The following is a 17,811-nucleotide window of genomic DNA, read 5'->3' as shown; positions in this document are numbered from 1 at the left end:
GACCTTCAACGTGGGATAGCTCCTCTAGGCCCTCCTGTGCCCATGCAGCCACCGCTCCTTGGATGTAATAACCATACCTTAAACCTTCTTTCTGAGGCAGAAGTGCCTTTGAACTCCCATATCTTAAACCTTCTTTCTGAGGCATAAGTGCCTTTGAACTCCTTTGAGGCAGAGGTGATAATTATTGTCTTAGACCCCTTTATTTTTTCGCTTTCTGTCTGATGTCACGTAAGGCATTTTCAAGCCCATGTGGAGAGTAGCCATTTGCTCTTGAGATGCTGATGTAATTTTTCAAGTAAGTTTCTTAGGGAAAGAAAGGTGGGTGGGTAACCATTAAAGGAAAGTAAATCTGAAGACAAGTGCCTTTTACAAGTGCTTGGCTGTTACTTGTTAATTTACATGTGGGTAAGTGGGAACAGTGCAGAAATAACCTTGGTACTGTTCATTGATCTCTGTGGAGCCAGTCAGGTGCTTAATTTCTAGTTTATTCTGCTACAGAAAAGCATTCTGAAACCAAGACTTTGATCTTGTCATTATAGTATTTGTATCTTTTAAAATACTGCTTCCACTCATACAGTTCTGGTTCTTTCATGCTAAATACTTGAGCTCTTTACTCACAAGATTTAAAAAGCAAGTTATGACAGGACTCACAGTGAAAGGTCTGTCTCTTGTCCTCATTGGCTCGTTTTCCATCCTTCTTGCCCCACCAACGACAGTAGTCATCTTTGGTTAGTTTATTGTATCTCTTCCAGCATTTCTTTATGCACATCACAAGCAAATGTACTTCTCTTCTCTGTATTTTTACTTCTCTCTACCTTGTTAGGAAAGATTGTAGGCACCATCACCTTTCTGCACCCTTGCTGTTACCACAGATGAGCTCAGACGTGTCTTAGTTCTTCCTTTACAGCTGCCTGGGTGGCGCATGGTATTTTACATACTGTGAGTTTATCATTCAAATAGACTCAGCTGTAGACTTGCTGGGTCAAAGGTTCCTGTGTTTGTAATTTAGGGTAAATGTTGACAAGTTGCTTCCCACCGACTTAGTGGTGGTTTACACATCCACGTGCCATATCAAGACTGTCTGTTCCTCCTAGTCTCATCCCCAGCACTGGTTTATCAAACGTGTTTGATCTCTGTCAGTCTGATGGATGAAATGTGGCTGTGAGGCTCAACATGTACTTCTTATGCTGAAGGAGGGGCAGCTTGGTTCGTGTTCACTGTCATTGTTAAACTAATGCTCTTTGAAGTAGGCCTGGTCTGAGCTGTTCCTGTCTCCTGCTTTTCAAGGTTGACATTTTGTTTGACTGAATGGTATTTAGTAATATTAATCCAGTGTCTGTGTGGTGTCTTTATGTTTTTGAAGGCTTCGGCACATCTTCCTCATCTTCGAACACAGCAACCTCATCCTTCAAGTTTGGCATCCCATCACCCTCTTCTGGGCCCTCTCAGACGTTAGCCAACACTGGGAACTTTAAATTTGGAGATCAAGGAGGCTTCAAAATTGGCGTGTCAGCAGATTCGGGGTCTGCAAACCCCCTGAGTGAAGGCTTCAAATTTTCTAAACCCATAGGAGATTTTAAATTTGGAGTTTCATCTGATTCTAAACCTGAAGAAGTCAAAAAAGACAGTAAAAATGACAGTAATTTTAAGTTTGGACTTTCTTCTGGTTTAAGCAGTGCAGCTCCTTTAGCTCCATTTCCGTTTGGGGTGTCTAGTCTCGGGCAGCAAGAAAAGAAAGAAGAACTGCCTAAATCCTCATCGACGGGCTTTAGCTTTGGTTCAGGTGTCATTAACCCTCCCCCCACTGCTGCTGCTGACACCGCGGTGACCTCTGAGAGCAAGAGTGGCTTCAGTTTTGGAACCACAGACACCAAGAGTGTCTCTGTGGCTCCTTTCACGTGTCAGACTTCAGAAGCAAAAAAGGAAGAAACACCTGCTACCAAAGGAGGGTTCGCTTTTGGCAGCGTGGACCCTGCCCCTCTGCCGTCAGCCTCATTATTTGTTTTGGGACGGACAGAAGAGAAACAGCAAGAGCCTGTCACTTCTACATCTCTCGTGTTTGGGAAGAAAGCTGACAATGAAGAGCCGAAGTGCCCACCGGTGTTTTCCTTTGGGAATTCAGAGCAAACCAAAGACGAGGGCTCTTCCAAGTCAGCCTTCAATTTCAGTGTGGTGAAACCATCTGAAAAGGAATCCGAGCAGCCAGCAAAGCCCGCTTTTGCTTTTGGCACTCAAACCAGTACTGCAGCTGGTAAGCATTAAACCTTTTTTTTTTTTAACAAGGTGTCGACAAATGCAGCAAGTCAAGGGACAGTTTACACTGGACATGGTTGAGAGAGTCCCAGTCACAGAACTCTGGGAAGGCGTAGAGGACTTTCAGATTTAACTGCTCCGTACCACCCCTGCCATCCCCTCCTCCACTCTCCGTGATTCTGACGAAGTTACTGCATGTCTGATTTTGAGAGATGTAGCTCTGATGGAAAGCCCACAGTATTTGCATATTTGTCTGTGACTTTTTCCCTTCTGTTTGAGCTTTTAAAATCAGAATTGACACACACTATTCAGGAAGATAAGCTCAGGAAATACTTTCTAATAAAATCTTTATGTACAGGCCTTCATATTACAAATAGCAATAGCCAGTCTTCAGCTGGCATTCGAGGAACATAGACAACAAATACCTGAGAAATAGAGGTGGATTTGAAAACTAAAATTGCGAAGAAAAAAACAGCATTTTTAAAAGTAAAAAAAAAAAAAACATAATTGGTGAAATAAAATCACTGCGTGGACTGAGTAGCAGGAAGGAAAAAAAAAAACAAACGTCTGATAATCGGATTAGTGAACTAGAATTTCCCAGAACACAATGTAAAAGAACAGATTGATCTAAGCCATATCCACAAGTTCCATTGGAATAGGAGTGCCTAGAAGATGAGGACATTATGAAGGAAATATCAAAGAAGCAACAGGAGAAAATTTCCCACATGTAAAGAAAGACACTGGTCTTAAAAACGACGTGTTCACTGTGAAGGACCAGTGAAATTTTAGAACATTAGGGCCAAAATCCTGAATGCTTTCAGAGAAAAGAGTTTGCCACAAATAGATTATCAGATTAGCACCAGACTTCTCATTTGTAACATGGAATGCTAAAAACAGTAGAGCACTGACCTCAAAAGGCAAAAATGGTCTTGAGATTGTGTTAACCAGTCACATACTCTTAGGCGGTAAGAGCCACATACATATGTTTTTCAGACAAGCAAAGAATCAAAAGTTGAATACCTATGAACACTTTTGAATAATAAATTGGAAACACAAGAAAATGAAAAATTAACCTGAAAATATTTGTATGGAATTCAGCACCTAGGTACGAGCAGTTTTTATCTATAAAATTTTACTTAAATTGAAAAACACCCTTCAAAGAAAGCAAAAACGAAATTATCCATTATTATTTAGAAGGAATAAAAATGAGATAGGGTCTAATCAAATTTAATCCTAGTATCACTATATTATTTCCATTGAAACATACATTTTAAACATCCTATTAAGCAACTTGAAAGTGACCTGTTATTACATTTACTGTCAATTATACTGGTGCCCATACTCCACTGTGACCAGCGCTGGCTAGTAGATAGTGTTGGAATTGAGATATTATTGAAACAAGTTTTTTAAAAAAGTCTTATACTAAAGGTAGCTGGATTCAGGGTCACCATATACAAAATCAATAGCTTTCCTCCAAATCAAAAGTGAATAGTTTGGTAGCATATCCCATTTATATTTTCTAACAGGTCCAATTAGTGTTTTATAATATCAGCAGAACCTGCAACATGGTAAATAAGAGAGCATAAAAGAGATATTTTACACTTGTTCTGAGTGAATATCCTTTCCTCTCCACTTCACCCCCAATAGAATTTCAGTTCTTAGAGGAATCTTTGTGAGCTTAAGTGAAAATAATTCTAAAAATTCATATGAAAGGGAAATCTTAAATTGTGGTGAGAAAGGCTGACATACTGTCAGGTTTGCCCTACTAATATCCAGCAATACTATAAGGCTGCAATATCTCAAACAGTCTAGCAACGGTAGCTGTAGAGGTTTGGAAGTTTAGTATGTTGCAGAGTTACAAATTAGTGAGCAGACTAGGGTGCACTAGTCTGGACAGCAAATTGAGATAGTGGTGTCCAGTGAGATTTGGATTTAAGGAGTATTTAAAAATATATGTATATTTTGCAAATACACATTTTTATATATATATGAGTAGTTTTATGTGTTTGACTACATCAAAATTTAACAAATTTCCATTCGATGAGCTAATTTATATTAAAATCTTAATGATTCTCGGAGAAGGCAATAGTACCCCACTCCAGTACTCTTGCCTGGAAAATCCCATGGACACAGGAGCCTGGTAGGGTGCGGTCCATGGGATCGCTAAGAGTCAGACACCACTGAGCAACTTCACTTTGACTCTTCACTTTCATGCATTGGAGAAGGAAATGGCAACCCACTCCAGTGTTCTTTCCTTGAGAGTCCCAGGGACGGAGGAGCCTGGTGGGCTGCTGTCTGTGGGGTCACACAGAGTTGGACACGACTGAAGCGATTTAGCAGCAGCAGCAGCAGTAATGATTCTATTTTCTAATGGACTCTCTTCTAAAGATTTTGGGGTAGGAAAAAAATGCCTTCTGTTATTACTTGTTCTTAAAGAATTTTGTTTCTTAATTTCCATCTTACAGATCAAGGTGCGGCCAAGCCAGTTTTTAATTTCTTGAACAGCAGTTCCTCTAATTCAAGTGCACCAGCCACTTCAGTTGGTGGTGGCATATTTGGTAGTTCCACCTCATCCTCCAGCGCACCTGTGGCTGCCTTTGTGTTTGGACAGGCCAGCAATCCCGTGAGCAGCTCTGCCTTTGGAAACGCTGCCGAATCTAGTACATCTCAGTCTTTGCTGTTTTCTCAAGAGAGCAAACCAGCAACCACATCAAGCACGGGTACAGCTGTCACCCCATTTGTCTTTGGTACAGGAGCCAGCAGTAATAATACTGCAACCTCTGGCTTCAACTTTGGAGCTACAACTACATCTAGCTCTGCAGGTATGTTTTAAAAAGACAAATACATGTTGTAGTTGAATTGGCTTTCATTCTAAGTAGATGAACTCTTAGCATGTAATACCACGAGAAAGCATGGCTGCATTTAGGTCATCTCTAGCTGGGATGTTGTAATTACTCATGTGGAATGAAGTACATTTTGAGTTTAATGTAATTCTGGACCACAGCCTTGTCTAACTCAGTGAAACTAAGCCATGCCATGAGGGCCACCCAGGACGGGCAGGTCGTGTTGGAGAGGTCTGACAGAATGTTGTCCACTGGAGAAAGGAATGGGGAATGGCAAACCACTTCAGTATTCTTGCCTTGAGAGCCCCATGAACAGTATGAAAAGGCAGAATGATAGGATACTGAAAGGGGAGCTCCCCGGGTCGGTAGGTGCCCCATATGCTACTGGAGATCAATGGAGAAATAACTCCAGAAAGAATGACGAGATGGAGCCAAAGCAAAAACGATACCCACTTGTGGATGTGACTGGTGATAGAGGTAAGGTCCATTGCTGTACAGAGCAATATTGCATAGGAACCTGGAACGTCAGGTCCATGAATCAAGGCAAATTGGAAGTGGTCAAACAGGAGATGGCAAGAGTGAACGTCGACATTCTAGGAATCGTGAACTAAAATGGATTGGAATGGGTGAATTTAACTCAGATGACCATTATATCTACTACTGTGGGCAGAAATCCCTCAGAAGAAATGGAGTAGCCATCACGGTCAACCAAAGAGTCCGAAATGCAGTACTTGGATGCAGTCTCAAAAACGACAGAATGATCTCTGTTTGTTTCCAAGGCAAACCATTCAATATCACAGTGATCCAAGCCTTTGCCCCAAGCAGTAACGCTGAAGAAGCTGAAGTTGAATGGTTCTATGAAGACCTACAAGACCTTTTAGAACTAACACCCAAAAAAGATGTCCTTTTCATTACAGGGGACTGGAATGCAAAAGTAGGAAGTCAAGAAACACCTGGAGTAACAGGCAAATTTGGCCTTGGAGTACAAAATGAAGCAGGGCAAAGGCTAATAGAGTTTTGCCAAGAGAACACACTGGTCATAGCAAACACCCTCTTGCAACAACACAAGAGGAGACTCTACACATGGACATCACCAGATGGTCAACACTGAAATCAGATTGATTATATTCTTTGCAGCCAAAGATGGAGAAGCTCTATACAGTCAGCAAAAACAAGACAGGGAGCTGACTGTGGCTCAGATCATGAACTCCTTAGTGCCAAATTCAGACTTAAATTGAAGAAAGTAGGGAAAACCACTAGACCATTCAGGTATGACCTAAATCAAATCCCTTATGATTATACAGTGAAAATGAGAAATAGATTTAAGGGCCTAGATCTGATAGATAGAGTGCCTGATGAACTATGGAATGAGGTTCGTGACATTGTACAGGAGACAGGAATCAAGACCATCCCCATGGAAAAGAAATGCAAAAAAGCAAAATGGCTGTCTGAGGAGGTCTTACAAACAGGTGTGAAAAGAAGAGAAGCAAAAAGCAAAGGAGCAAAGGAAAGATATTCCCATCTGAATGCAGAGTTCCAAAGAATAGCAAGGAGAGATAAGAAAGCCTTCCTCAGTGATCAATGCAAAGAAATAGAGGAAATCAACAGAATGTGAAAGACTAGAGATCTCTTCAAGAAAATTCGAGATACCAAGGGAACATTCCATGCAAAGATGGGCTAGATCAAGGACATAAATGGTATGGACCTAACAGAAGCACAAGATATTAAGAGGAGGTGGTAAGAATACACAGGAGAACTACAAAAAAGATCTTCACGACCCAGATAATCACGATGGTGTGATCACTCACCTAGAGCCAGATATCCTGGAATGTGAAGTCAAGTGGGCCTTAGAAAGCATCACTATGAGCAAAGCTAGTGGAAGTGATGGAATTCCAGTTGAGCTATTTCAGATCCTGAAAAATGATGCTGTGAAAGTGCTGCACTCAATATGCCAGCAAATTTGGAAAACTCAGCAGTGGCCACAGGACTGGAAAAGGTCAGTTTTCATTCCAGTCCCAAAAAAAGGCAATACCAAGGAATGCTCAAACTACCACACAGTTGAACTCATCTCACACGCTAGTAAAGTGATGCTCAAGATTCTCCAAGCCAGGCTTCAGCAATACATGAACCGTGAACTTCCAGATGTTCAAGCTGGTTTTAGAAAAGGCAGAGGAACCAGAGATCAAATTGCCAACATCCGCTGGATCCTGGAAAAAGCAAGAGAGTTCTAGAAAAACATCTATTTCTCCTTTATTGACTATGCCAAAGCCTTTGACTGTGTGGATCACAATAAACTGGAAAATTCTGAAAGAGCTGGAAATACCAGACCACCTGACCTGCCTCTTAAGAAACCTATATGCAGGTCAGGAAGCAACAATTAGAACTGGACATGGAACAACAGATTGGTTCCAACTAGGAAAAGGAGTATGTCAAGGCTGTATATTGTCACCCTGCTTATTTAACTTATACGCAGAGTACATCATGAGAAACGCTGGGCTGGAAGAAGTACAAGCTGGAATCAAGATTGCCAGGAGAAATATCAATAACCTCAGATATGCAGATGACACCACCCTTATGGCAGAAAGTGAAGAGGAACTCAAAAGCCTCTTGATGAAAGTGAAAGTGGAGAGTGAAAAAGTTGGCTTAAAGCTCAATATTCAGAAAACGAAGATTATGGCATCTGGTCCCATCACTTCATGGGAAATAGATGGGGAAACAGTGGCTGACTTTATTTTTCTGGGCTCCAAAATCACTGCAGCCATGTGATATTGCAGATGGTGACTGCAGCCGTGAAATTAAAAGACGCTTACTCCTTGGAAGGAAAGTTATGACCAACCTAGATAGCATATTAAAAAGCAGAGACATTACTCTGCCAACAAAGGTCCGTCTAGTCAAGGCTATGGTTTGTCCAGTGGTCATGTATGGATGTGAGAGTTGGGCTGTGAAGAAAGCTGAGCACCAAAGAATTGATGCTTTTGAACTGTGGTGTTGGAGAAGACTCTTGAGCGTCCCTTGGACTGCAAGGAGGCCCAACCAATCCATTCTAAAGGCAATCAGTTCTGGGTGTTCATTGGAAGGACTGATGCTGAAGCTGAAACTCCAATACTTGGGCCACCTCATGTGAAGAGTTGACTCATTGGAAAAGACTCTGATGCTGGGAGGGATTGGGGGCAGGAGGAGAAGGGGACGACAGAGGATGAGATGGCTGAATGGCATCACCGACTCATTGTACCTGAGTTTGGTGAACTCCGGGAGTTGGTGATGGACAGGGAGGCCTGGAATGCTGCGATTCATGGGGTCGCAAAGAGTCGAACACGAATGAGCCACTGAACTGAACGGAACTCTTGGGAGCAATTTTCTCATCTCATTAGGAGTGTAATCTTTAGTTTGTTCAAGTGTTTTTTTTTTTAATGTGTTAATAACCAGACACTGAAGATTATTTTATTAGACGTTAGTTCTCTTTATGCAGTGGATGCATGATCACATAATAGTCAGTATTTGCACCATGTTGCTTTTCTGATAGGAGATCAGTTATCTTCTTAGATATTTAAAGACTTGAATATTTTTGGCTGCAAGATAGGGATCTTATTAATTGAAGTTTTTTTTTATGGATTCTTATGGTTTTAGTAAATAATGGTAGCAAGCATTGTATTTTCTTCATCAGTAATTCAAAACTTGTCCTGATCTGTTCAGCAAGGTAAGAGTCTGCAAAGAATCTTGATGTGTACATTTCAGTGTACAGAGATTTCTTGAGGATTGTCTCCTGTTGAGCCGTCTGTGGTGATTGAAGTGTGTCTCTGGGCCTCTAGGATCCTCCTTTGTGTTTGGCACTGGAGCTTCAGCACCTTCTGCCAGCCTAGCGTTTGGTGCTAACCAGACCCCAACATTTGGACAAAGTCAAGGTGCCAGCCAGCCTAACCCCCCAGGTTTTGGATCTATATCATCTTCAGGGGCATTATTTTCTGCTGGTTCTCAGCCTGCACCACCTACTTTTGGGACAGTGTCAAGCAGTGGACAGCCTCCTGTGTTTGGACAGCAGCCTAGTCAGTCTGCATTTGGCTCTGGGACAGCTCCTAATCCCAGTAAGTATGTAGTAATGGTGTAGTTTGTATCCCTATTTGAGTTTTGTATGTCTTCAGTACAATTTTTTTTTCTTTGAATTTTGAAACCATGTTTGTCTCTTTTCTTCGGTCTGTTGTACTTGGCAGAATAGAGATGTGTATGTTTAGATTTACCTATAAACATCATTCCCAACTCTTTTCCCAACACAGTTAAGCACTCTTTTTTGTTTTGTTTTTTTAAACAAGGTAGGTGCAGTTTTTAAAGAAATTAGTGGTCTATTATGTATTCCTGTATTCGTTTATTTGTTTGGCTGTGCTGCATCTGTGTTGCGCTCAGGCTTTCTCCAGTCGCAGTGAACAGGGGCTGCTCTGTAGTGCACGGCCTCCTCACCGCAGTCGCTTCCCGCGCTGTGGAGCTTGGGCTCTAGAGTGCAGGCTTGCTCCACGGCACGTGGCAACTTCCCGGACCAGGGATCGTGTCCCCTGCCTTGGCAGGTGGATTCTTAACCACTTGACGGTCCGTATCCTGTTGAAAGTTTGAGTTCTTAGCCGTCAGGACATGCAGCTCTGCATGCATCTTAGTGCATCAAAAGATCACACACACTCTGATGGATGGTGCCAGTCACATCCTTCCAGCATTAAATGAGCATCCTCATATTTGGATGCTACTTGATTTCATTTTTTGTGAATTCTTTTTGTAATTTTTTGGGGCCCTTATACTAATTGGTTGTTTTGCTTTGCTTATTGATTTGTAGAAATTCTTCATGTATTTTGAATGTTAGTATTTTGTTAGTACATGTAGCAAAATTTCTCCTGTTCTGTGACACATGATAATTATTTTAATCAGGATTTAATGATTCCCAACCCCCTAATACAAAATTGAAGAGTTTAGCTCTCTTTCGCACAGCTAACAATGCCTTCAGTCCTAATAGAGTGATACTGTGTGGCTAGACCACTGTGCTAAATTCGCAAACATTGCACGATGCACTGTGATTTTCTTTCCTAGACAACATTTTGTTTTTCCTAGCATCAGTGATTTCTTCTCATGGTTAATATTTTCTTCTTCCATTTGTATATAACTATTTTCAGTTTTTTCATATACTTTGGCTATTTCTCAGTGTCTGAAATTTTACCACATAATTTTTTAAAGTTTTTCATTGGCTTTTATTTTTGCTTTTGTATTGATCTCGTTGATGAGCAGTATTATGTAAGTGTACAACATAGTGAGCCACAATTTTTAAAGGTTATACTCCATTTATAGTTACTGTAAAATATTGGCCACGTTCCCCACATTGTATAATATATCCTTGTAGCTTACGTTATACAGAATGGTTTGTACCCCTAACCTCTCCCCTGTCTTGCCTCTTACCCCTTTCTTCTCACCACTAACGACCAGAAGTTCTTTTGTGCGTCTGTGAGTGTGTTGCCTTTTTGTTACATTCACTAGCTTGTTAGATTGTTCGGATTCCTCAGATAAATGATATCATACAGTATTTGTCTTTCTCTGACTTATTTCACTTTGCATACTCCTTTCAAGCCCCTACGTGTTGTAAATAGCAAAATTTCATTCTTTTTGTGTATACGGTGGGATACTACTCGGCCCCAAAAAAGCACACACACATACACACTGCTGCTGGTAAGTCGCGTCAGTCGTGTCCGACTCTGTGCGACCCCATAGGCAGCAGCCCACCAGGCTCCCCCGTCCCTGGGATTCTCCAGGCAAGAACACTGTGGAGTGGGTTACCATTTCCTTCTTCAACACATACACACTACATCTTCTTTATTCATTCATTTATTGATGGGCACTTGAGTTGTTTCCTTATCTTGCTATAAACATTGATTGGGATGCGTGTATTGTTTGGAATTAATGTTTGGGGTTTTTTTTTTTTTTTTTTCCCAGCTATGGACCCGGGAGTGAAATTGCTGGGTCATATGCTAGCTCTATTTTTAGTTTTTTGAGAAACTGCCTGTTTTGCAGTAATTAGTGGCTGCACCAGTTTACATTCCCACTGACAGTGTGTGAGGGTTCTCTCTCCTCTACATCCATGCCAGCTTTTGTTATTTGTGTTCTTTTTGATGGTAGCTATTCTTACAGGTGTAAGGTGATACCTCATTGTGGTTTTAATTTGCATTCCTCTGATGTTCAGCATCTTTTCATGTTCCTGTTGACCATCTGGGTACCTTCTTCAGAAAAAAATGTTTATTCAAGTTTCTGCTCAGTTTTTGTTGGGCTCTTTGTTTTATTGATGTTATGTGAGCTGTTACATGTTTTGGATATTAACCCCTTATGTATCATATCATTAGCAAATGTTTTCTCCCATTTTGATAGTCTCCTTTGTTGTGCAAAAGCACTGAAGTCTAATTAGGTTCCATTTGTTTGTTTTTGCTTTAGGAGACTGATCCAGAAAAATATTGCTACAATTTATGTCAGAGTTTTCTGCCTTTGTTTTCTTCAAGGAGTTTTATGGTTTCTGGTCTTACATTTAGGTCTTTATGTTTTTGTATATGGTGTGAGAAAACATTCTGATTCACTTTTTTACGTGTAGCTATCTAGTTTTCCCAGCAGCACTTACTGGGGTGACACTCTTTTCTCCGTTACATATTCTTGCCTTATTTGTCATATAGTGCTGACCACTAGTGTGTGGGTTCGTTTCTGGACTCGGTTGTGTTCCTTTGGTCTGTGTGTCTGTTTTTGGGCCTGTAGTGTGCTGTTTTGATTGCTGTGGCTTTCTAGTATGGTCTGAAGCCGGGACATGTGACTCCTGCAGCTCTGTTCTTTTCTCAAGGTGGTTTTGGCCACGTGGGTCTTTTGTGTTTCCGTACAAATTTAAAAATTACTAGGGACTTCCCTGGCAGTCCAGTGGCTAAGGCTTCACTCTCCAGTGCAGTAGGCGTGGGTTCGACCCCTGGTTGGGGAGCTTAAATCCCATGTGCCTTGCAGCCAAAAAACAAAGCATTAAAAAAAGAAAAAGCAGCAGCAATATTGCAAGAAATTTGATAGAAACTTTAAAAATGGTCCATATTAGAAAAAAATCTTAAAAATATTAGTTCTGTGAATAATGTATGGGTATGGGTATTTTGATAGGGATTGCATTGAATCTGTAGATTGCTGTGTGTAGTATGGCCCTTTTAACAGTATTTGTTTTTCCAGTCCACAAACTTAGTATATCTTTCCCTCTGTGTTGTCTGCAATTTCTTTCATCACGATCTTATGGTTTTGTGAGTACAGGTGTTTTCCCTCCTTAGGTAGGTTTATTCTTAGGTATTTTACTCTTTTTGATGTGATGATGAATGGGGTTGTTTCCTTAATTTCTCTTTCTGATAGTTCGCTGTTAGTGTATAGAAATGCAGCAGATTTCTGTATGTTAGTTTTGACTGTGCAGCTTTACTTAACTCATTGATGAGCTCTAGTAGTTTCCTGGTGGTGTCTTTAGGGTTTTCTCTGTATAGTATGTCATCTGCAAACTGACAGTTTGACTTCTTCCTTTATAATTTGGATTCCTTTTATTTCCTTTTCTTTGATTGACTTCCAAAACTATGCTGAATAAAAGTGGTGAGAGGGGGCATCCTTGTCCTGTTCCTGATCTTAGAGGAAATACTTCCTGTTTAACATGTTCACAATGGGCTTGTCAAAATGGCCTTTATTTTGTCAAGGTATGTTCCATCTATGCCCACTTTCTGGAGTTTTTAACATAAATTGATGTTGAATTTTGTCAAAAATATTTTCTATTGAGATGATCATATTGTTTTATTCTTCAGTCTTTGATGTGTATCACATTGATCTGTGGATATTGAACAATTATTGCATCTCTGGGTATCATGGTATATATTTCTTTTAATGTATTGTTGGATTCAGTTTGCTAATACTTCGTTGAGGATTTTTGCATTGATGTTCATCATTGATACTGGCTTGTAATTCTCTTTTCCTGTGATATCTTTGTCTGATTTTGGTGTCAAGGTGATGCTAGTCACCATTCTAATGACCATTCTAATGGAGTCCCCTTTGGCTTCCTCTTAAAGGAATCTGTTTCCTGAGTGTCATATCTTTTTCCTCCTTATGCCCTTGTTTTGGGAGAATACATCTTTCCATGATTTCTTACGGACACAAGGAAGAAAAGTTTGAGACCTTATATTTCTGGAAAGATCTTTATTCTGCCCCCATGTTGGGTAAGATTTTGGTTGAGTATATATTTAGAATGGAAATCACTTTTTTTTTTTTATGATTTTGAGGGCATTTTCCCATTATGGATGTTCTAGCTCCCAGAATTAGTTGCTCTTGAAGTCTCTTTATTTTTGCTTTTGATCTGTTTTTCTTTCTGGGGTATCATTATTTTTTTTGCCTCCAGTGTTCTGCTTATGAGGATGTTCCTTGGTCTGGATCCATTTTTATCCTTGGATGATGTTGGGAAGGCTGTGTGTCCTATTTATTATAACTTCTTTCATGGGAATTTTCTTGAATTATTTCTTGGGAGATTTTGCGCCTCATTCTTTTTTCTCTTCCGTTTTTTTCTCTTTTTCTCCCACTTTTTGTTGTGTTTCCTGGGAAGATTTCCTCAATTTTATCTTGAAACACACCTGTTGAGATTTTACTTCTGCGTGTATTGCTTATTTTCTTAGTGGAAATTGTTCCGTCGATTTTCTTTTTTATATCCTTCTGCTTTTGTTTTATATGTGTTATCTATTGATCTCTTGAGGATGTTAACAATGAATTTTTGTTTTGTTTTTCCATTTGATAGTTTTTGCTTTGTTTTCTCCAAATTGCTTTTCTTTATTATTGCTTCAGTCTTAGTGTTTCTCATGAAATATTTTCCTCAGATGTCTGGTGCTTCTTGTCTCTTACTCATAGTGTTTAGGTTTTGTTTTTTTAAATTGTAGTGAGAATGTTTAACATGAGTTGTGTCTGTTCATCAACAAAGGCACAGGTATTGGTAACTGAAGGCACAGAGTTCTAGAATCTGAGCATCTTGCATAACTGACTCTGTGCACCTGCTCTGAACGGCGCCGCCTCGTTCTCCCCGCCCCCACCTCTCCCTGCAGCCCCCGTTCTCTCAGCTTGTGTGAATTTGGTTATTTCAGATTCTTCGTAGAAGTGAACTCATGCAGTATTTCACTTACGTCCTCCAGATGTGTCCATGTTTTTTTCAAATTGCAAGATTAATATTCCATTTTTTGTGGACACGTCATTTCCTTTATCTGTGCGTCTGTCTGGGGATATTTGGGTTGTTTCTACTTAGGTTATTGTGAATAATACTGCAGTGAATAAGAGTCCAGATATGTTTTTGAGATCCTGGTTTCAAGTCTTTTGGGTAAATACCTAGAATGGGATTGCTAGATTGTATGGTAGTTTTCTCTCTCACTTTTTGAGAAGCTTTCATACTGTTTTCCTTAGTGGCTGCGGCAATTTACATTTCCACCAGCGGTTCACAAGGGTTCACTTTTCTCCACATCCTTGCCAACACTTGCTATTTCTTATCAATAGCCGTTCTGGGAGATGATAGCTCCTAGTGAATTTGATTTGCATTCCCTCTGATGATTGGTGAGGTCGAGCATCCTTATTATATATACCCATATGTTGTCTGTGGAGAAATGTCTGTTCAGGTTCTTTGCCCATTGGGCAGAGGGTTTAATTTTAATATCATTGTAGGTTTATCTGACTGGCTTGTCCTCTTGCCAAGAGCTGAATGTTAGTATCTTTCGGTTTCTCCTTTTGGACTGTCACATTCCCCAGAGAAGATTAAGATTCTTCAAGTCTCCTGTCTCAAGGGCATAAACACTCGTTGCCAGTGTTTTGGGAGCTGAGTCAGGGCGGAAGGCTGCAGTGCTCAGTATTCGTTGTACTCGGCCTACTCCTAGTCTTTCTATCTGCAGTAGGTATCCTTGCCTCTGTGTGTGATGGGCCGGTCCAGAGGCCTCTCCAGAGACTGGAAGTCTGTAGCTCTGCTAGGTAGAGGAGGAGCGTTCTCATCCTGTTTGCTTGGGAGAGATTGATCTGGGTATCTGCTTCTTAAACAGTTACTCGACCATCCTGCCTTGTTTTTTTTTCCAGTCGTCATTCGCACTTCCAGAAGTCCCTGCACCTAAAACCCTGTGGGCATGGTTGGTGTAAATGGAATGCACTCTGTGCTTTCTCTTGCTACCAGTTTAGTATATGGCTCCAGCTTCTAAATTTTGTTCTGTCATCTCTTTCTCTCCCTATCTTTGTAAAATTTCCCTTCCTGTGATTTTAACATAATTTTTGAAAAAGGTAGAGCTCAATATGTTGATTCCACAATCTCAGTCAGAAGTACACTCGGCCCTTTTTCCCCTTGGTCATGGGTGAGTTGGGTCACTTGTTGGAGGGTGTCAGATATATATTTTGTCTATAGAGAAATTACTTAATTTTCTTTAAATGACCATAGGAGAACTTACCCCTTCACGTTTTTCTACGTAAAAGTCCGAGTCATGACTAGAAAACGGTCGTTTTTTACCTTAATGAGGTTTTTCTGCTTCGACTGTTTCAGGCTCCGTTTTCCAGTTTGGCAGCAGCACTGCTACAAACTTCAACTTCACCAACAGCAGTCCGTCAGGCGTGTTCACATTCGGTGCAAGTCCCAGCACACCCGCGGCCTCCGCCCAGCCCTCTGGCTCAGGGGGCTTTCAGTTTAGCCAGACTTCAGCAGCGTTTACTGTGGGGTAAGAGAACTTTCTGTTGAGATGTGTGCATGCGTGTGTGTTTAGAATCACCAAGGTCAGTATAGTTGAGGTAAAATCGAGTATGTTCTCCACCAATTCACCGTATTACAGTTTTGGAGGATCATAACCCAAGAAAAAGAGCATGGGGGTGTGTGTGTGTGTGTGTGTGCGCGCGCGTGTGTGTGCACACGCGTGTGTAGCTATGGGGTGTAACAGAGTGTGCTTCCTTTAACACTGTCTCCCCACCCCCATCAGCAGTCACAGAGTGTTATGATTGTGAGATTTTATGTGAGCATCATGTCACGTTACAGAGTTTTTATTTTTCGCAGGTCAAATGGGAAAAACATGTTTCCTTCTGGAACTTCGGTTTCTGGTCGAAAGATAAAGACTGCTGTTAGACGCAAGAAATAAAGGTCATGATGTGTTACACACACTGTTCTAACAGCTGCCGCACTGCTCTCAGATACTGGATTGTACTATAATACTGGGTTATCTGAAGTCAGATCTGCCTAAGGACTTCTTAATTTGGGAATTTTCCTCCTTTTTTCTTTATAGAAGCCCAACTTCACCTCTCCCACCCCCCTTTTTAAAAAAATAATAGCTAGACTGGTGACTGATTCTTCAGCAAAATTATTTTATGATTCAGCAAATGATTCACTGATTTGGCATAGGCTGGCAGAACCCAGGAATCGAGCCTGCTCGGAGAATGGCTTTGTATAGAACCTCTTCGTCTGCACCACCGTGCGCGTTGATATGCGTTTATGGAACGCATTGCAATTGTAATTATATCTGAGGAATTCTGTATAGACTAGAGAATGTTGAAATGAATGATTTCTATGCTGAGTTTGTGCTGGTGTATGTGTGAAGTGAGTGAGTTGGGTGTATCGTGCACTAAAATTTTCTGATAGAGGAAGCCTGATTAAAGAATGGTCCATGCTAAGGACTTGTTAGATCTAGTTCATTCTCCATTTAATAATTATATGCTATTTCTATATTGTCATTCTTCTGACTATCACCTGTCTTGCCTTTTTCATTATTTTATTATGAAACTTGTGTAAATACAATCTTGTTTCTGTACTTTTTTGGCATAACATAAATCTGTGAACTTGAAATTTTAATTTTGTGTTAGAAATTTTTTTTTGTTGTTTGTTTAGTCTCGTCTCAGATTTTATTATGTAAATCCCATTATTCAAAGTTGCCTAAATCCATTTGGAAATCTTTAAAAAAAAAAAAAATTGGGGATTCTTAAAGTGAGTTTATTGGCTTTTCTGATCCAGTTTTTGTTTGGACCAAAAACCAGTATTGTACAAAGTATTAAGCATATATTTTTATATTTACTGAAATGGACTGTGGTGACTTTGGATAATAAGGAAAAGTTTAATATTAAAGCCATGTTTATTACAGTATAATTAACATGTTAAACCATGGGATAAATGCCATCAATAAAAAATTATGAAATACTTTTTGCTCTAGTGTTAAATTATAGTGAAGGTAAAAGTGTTAGTGGAAGGGAATCTTTTTATAGAAGTTAACAGTGGTCAGTTAGAAGAGAAATTCCAAAGAATACATTTGAGTGATTTAGACAGCTCCTATGTCTGAAGGTACGCTCACTGCATTTTTGTCTGGTGCTAGGAATCACGCCTACTTTGCATATAAATTGACATACCTTTTTAAAGTAGAAAATAAATGGAAACAACCATTTCTGTTTGTACTTGTATCTTCCTTCATCGGTGACTAGACAGTGTTTATTGATTGAATTTTTGGAGATACATACCCAAAGTAGCCCACAAAAACTTCAGTGGTCCTTTTGTGCAATTTCTTTTGGATTGTTTTATGGATTATTATTTTTTCTTAAGAAGTAGATTTCTTTGTTACGGCCCATAAAAGAGCTCTTGGGGGAGAGCATTTGACAACTTTATTCTTCAATTTGAACATATAATTTTATGGTGACTTTTATTTTTACTGAACTTGTGGTTAGAGTC

At 40.1% G+C, this 17,811-nt stretch overlaps 1 protein-coding gene across 8 annotated transcripts in view; it reads left to right on the top strand.

The window, feature by feature from the left end:
• Positions 1-17,530, top strand: part of NUP153 (nucleoporin 153) — an 80,767-nt gene extending 63,237 nt beyond the window's left edge. For 5 of the 8 annotated variants that reach the window (XM_044927539.2, XM_044927536.2, XM_044927532.2 and 2 more), the window contains exons 18-22: positions 1,364-2,251; positions 4,719-5,075; positions 8,906-9,178; positions 15,658-15,829; positions 16,159-17,530. In XM_044927539.2, coding sequence (XP_044783474.2) covers positions 1,364-2,251; positions 4,719-5,075; positions 8,906-9,178; positions 15,658-15,829; positions 16,159-16,240 — 1,772 coding nt within the window. In that variant the 3' untranslated portion in view covers positions 16,241-17,530. Of the gene's footprint in view, positions 1-1,363; positions 2,252-4,718; positions 5,076-8,789; positions 8,813-8,905; positions 9,179-15,657; positions 15,830-16,158 lie in introns of those variants that run through there. The other 3 variants (XM_044927538.2, XM_044927549.2, XM_044927546.2) reach the window with 3 other exon arrangements.
• Positions 17,531-17,811: the final 281 nt, after the last annotated feature.

Source organism: Bubalus bubalis, chromosome 2 (assembly GCF_019923935.1).
Source record: "Bubalus bubalis isolate 160015118507 breed Murrah chromosome 2, NDDB_SH_1, whole genome shotgun sequence".
In the NCBI taxonomy this organism is placed as follows: Eukaryota; Metazoa; Chordata; class Mammalia; order Artiodactyla; family Bovidae; genus Bubalus; species Bubalus bubalis.
Note: the sequence above shows the minus strand (reverse complement) of the source record. Positions and strands in the feature narration are given on the sequence as shown.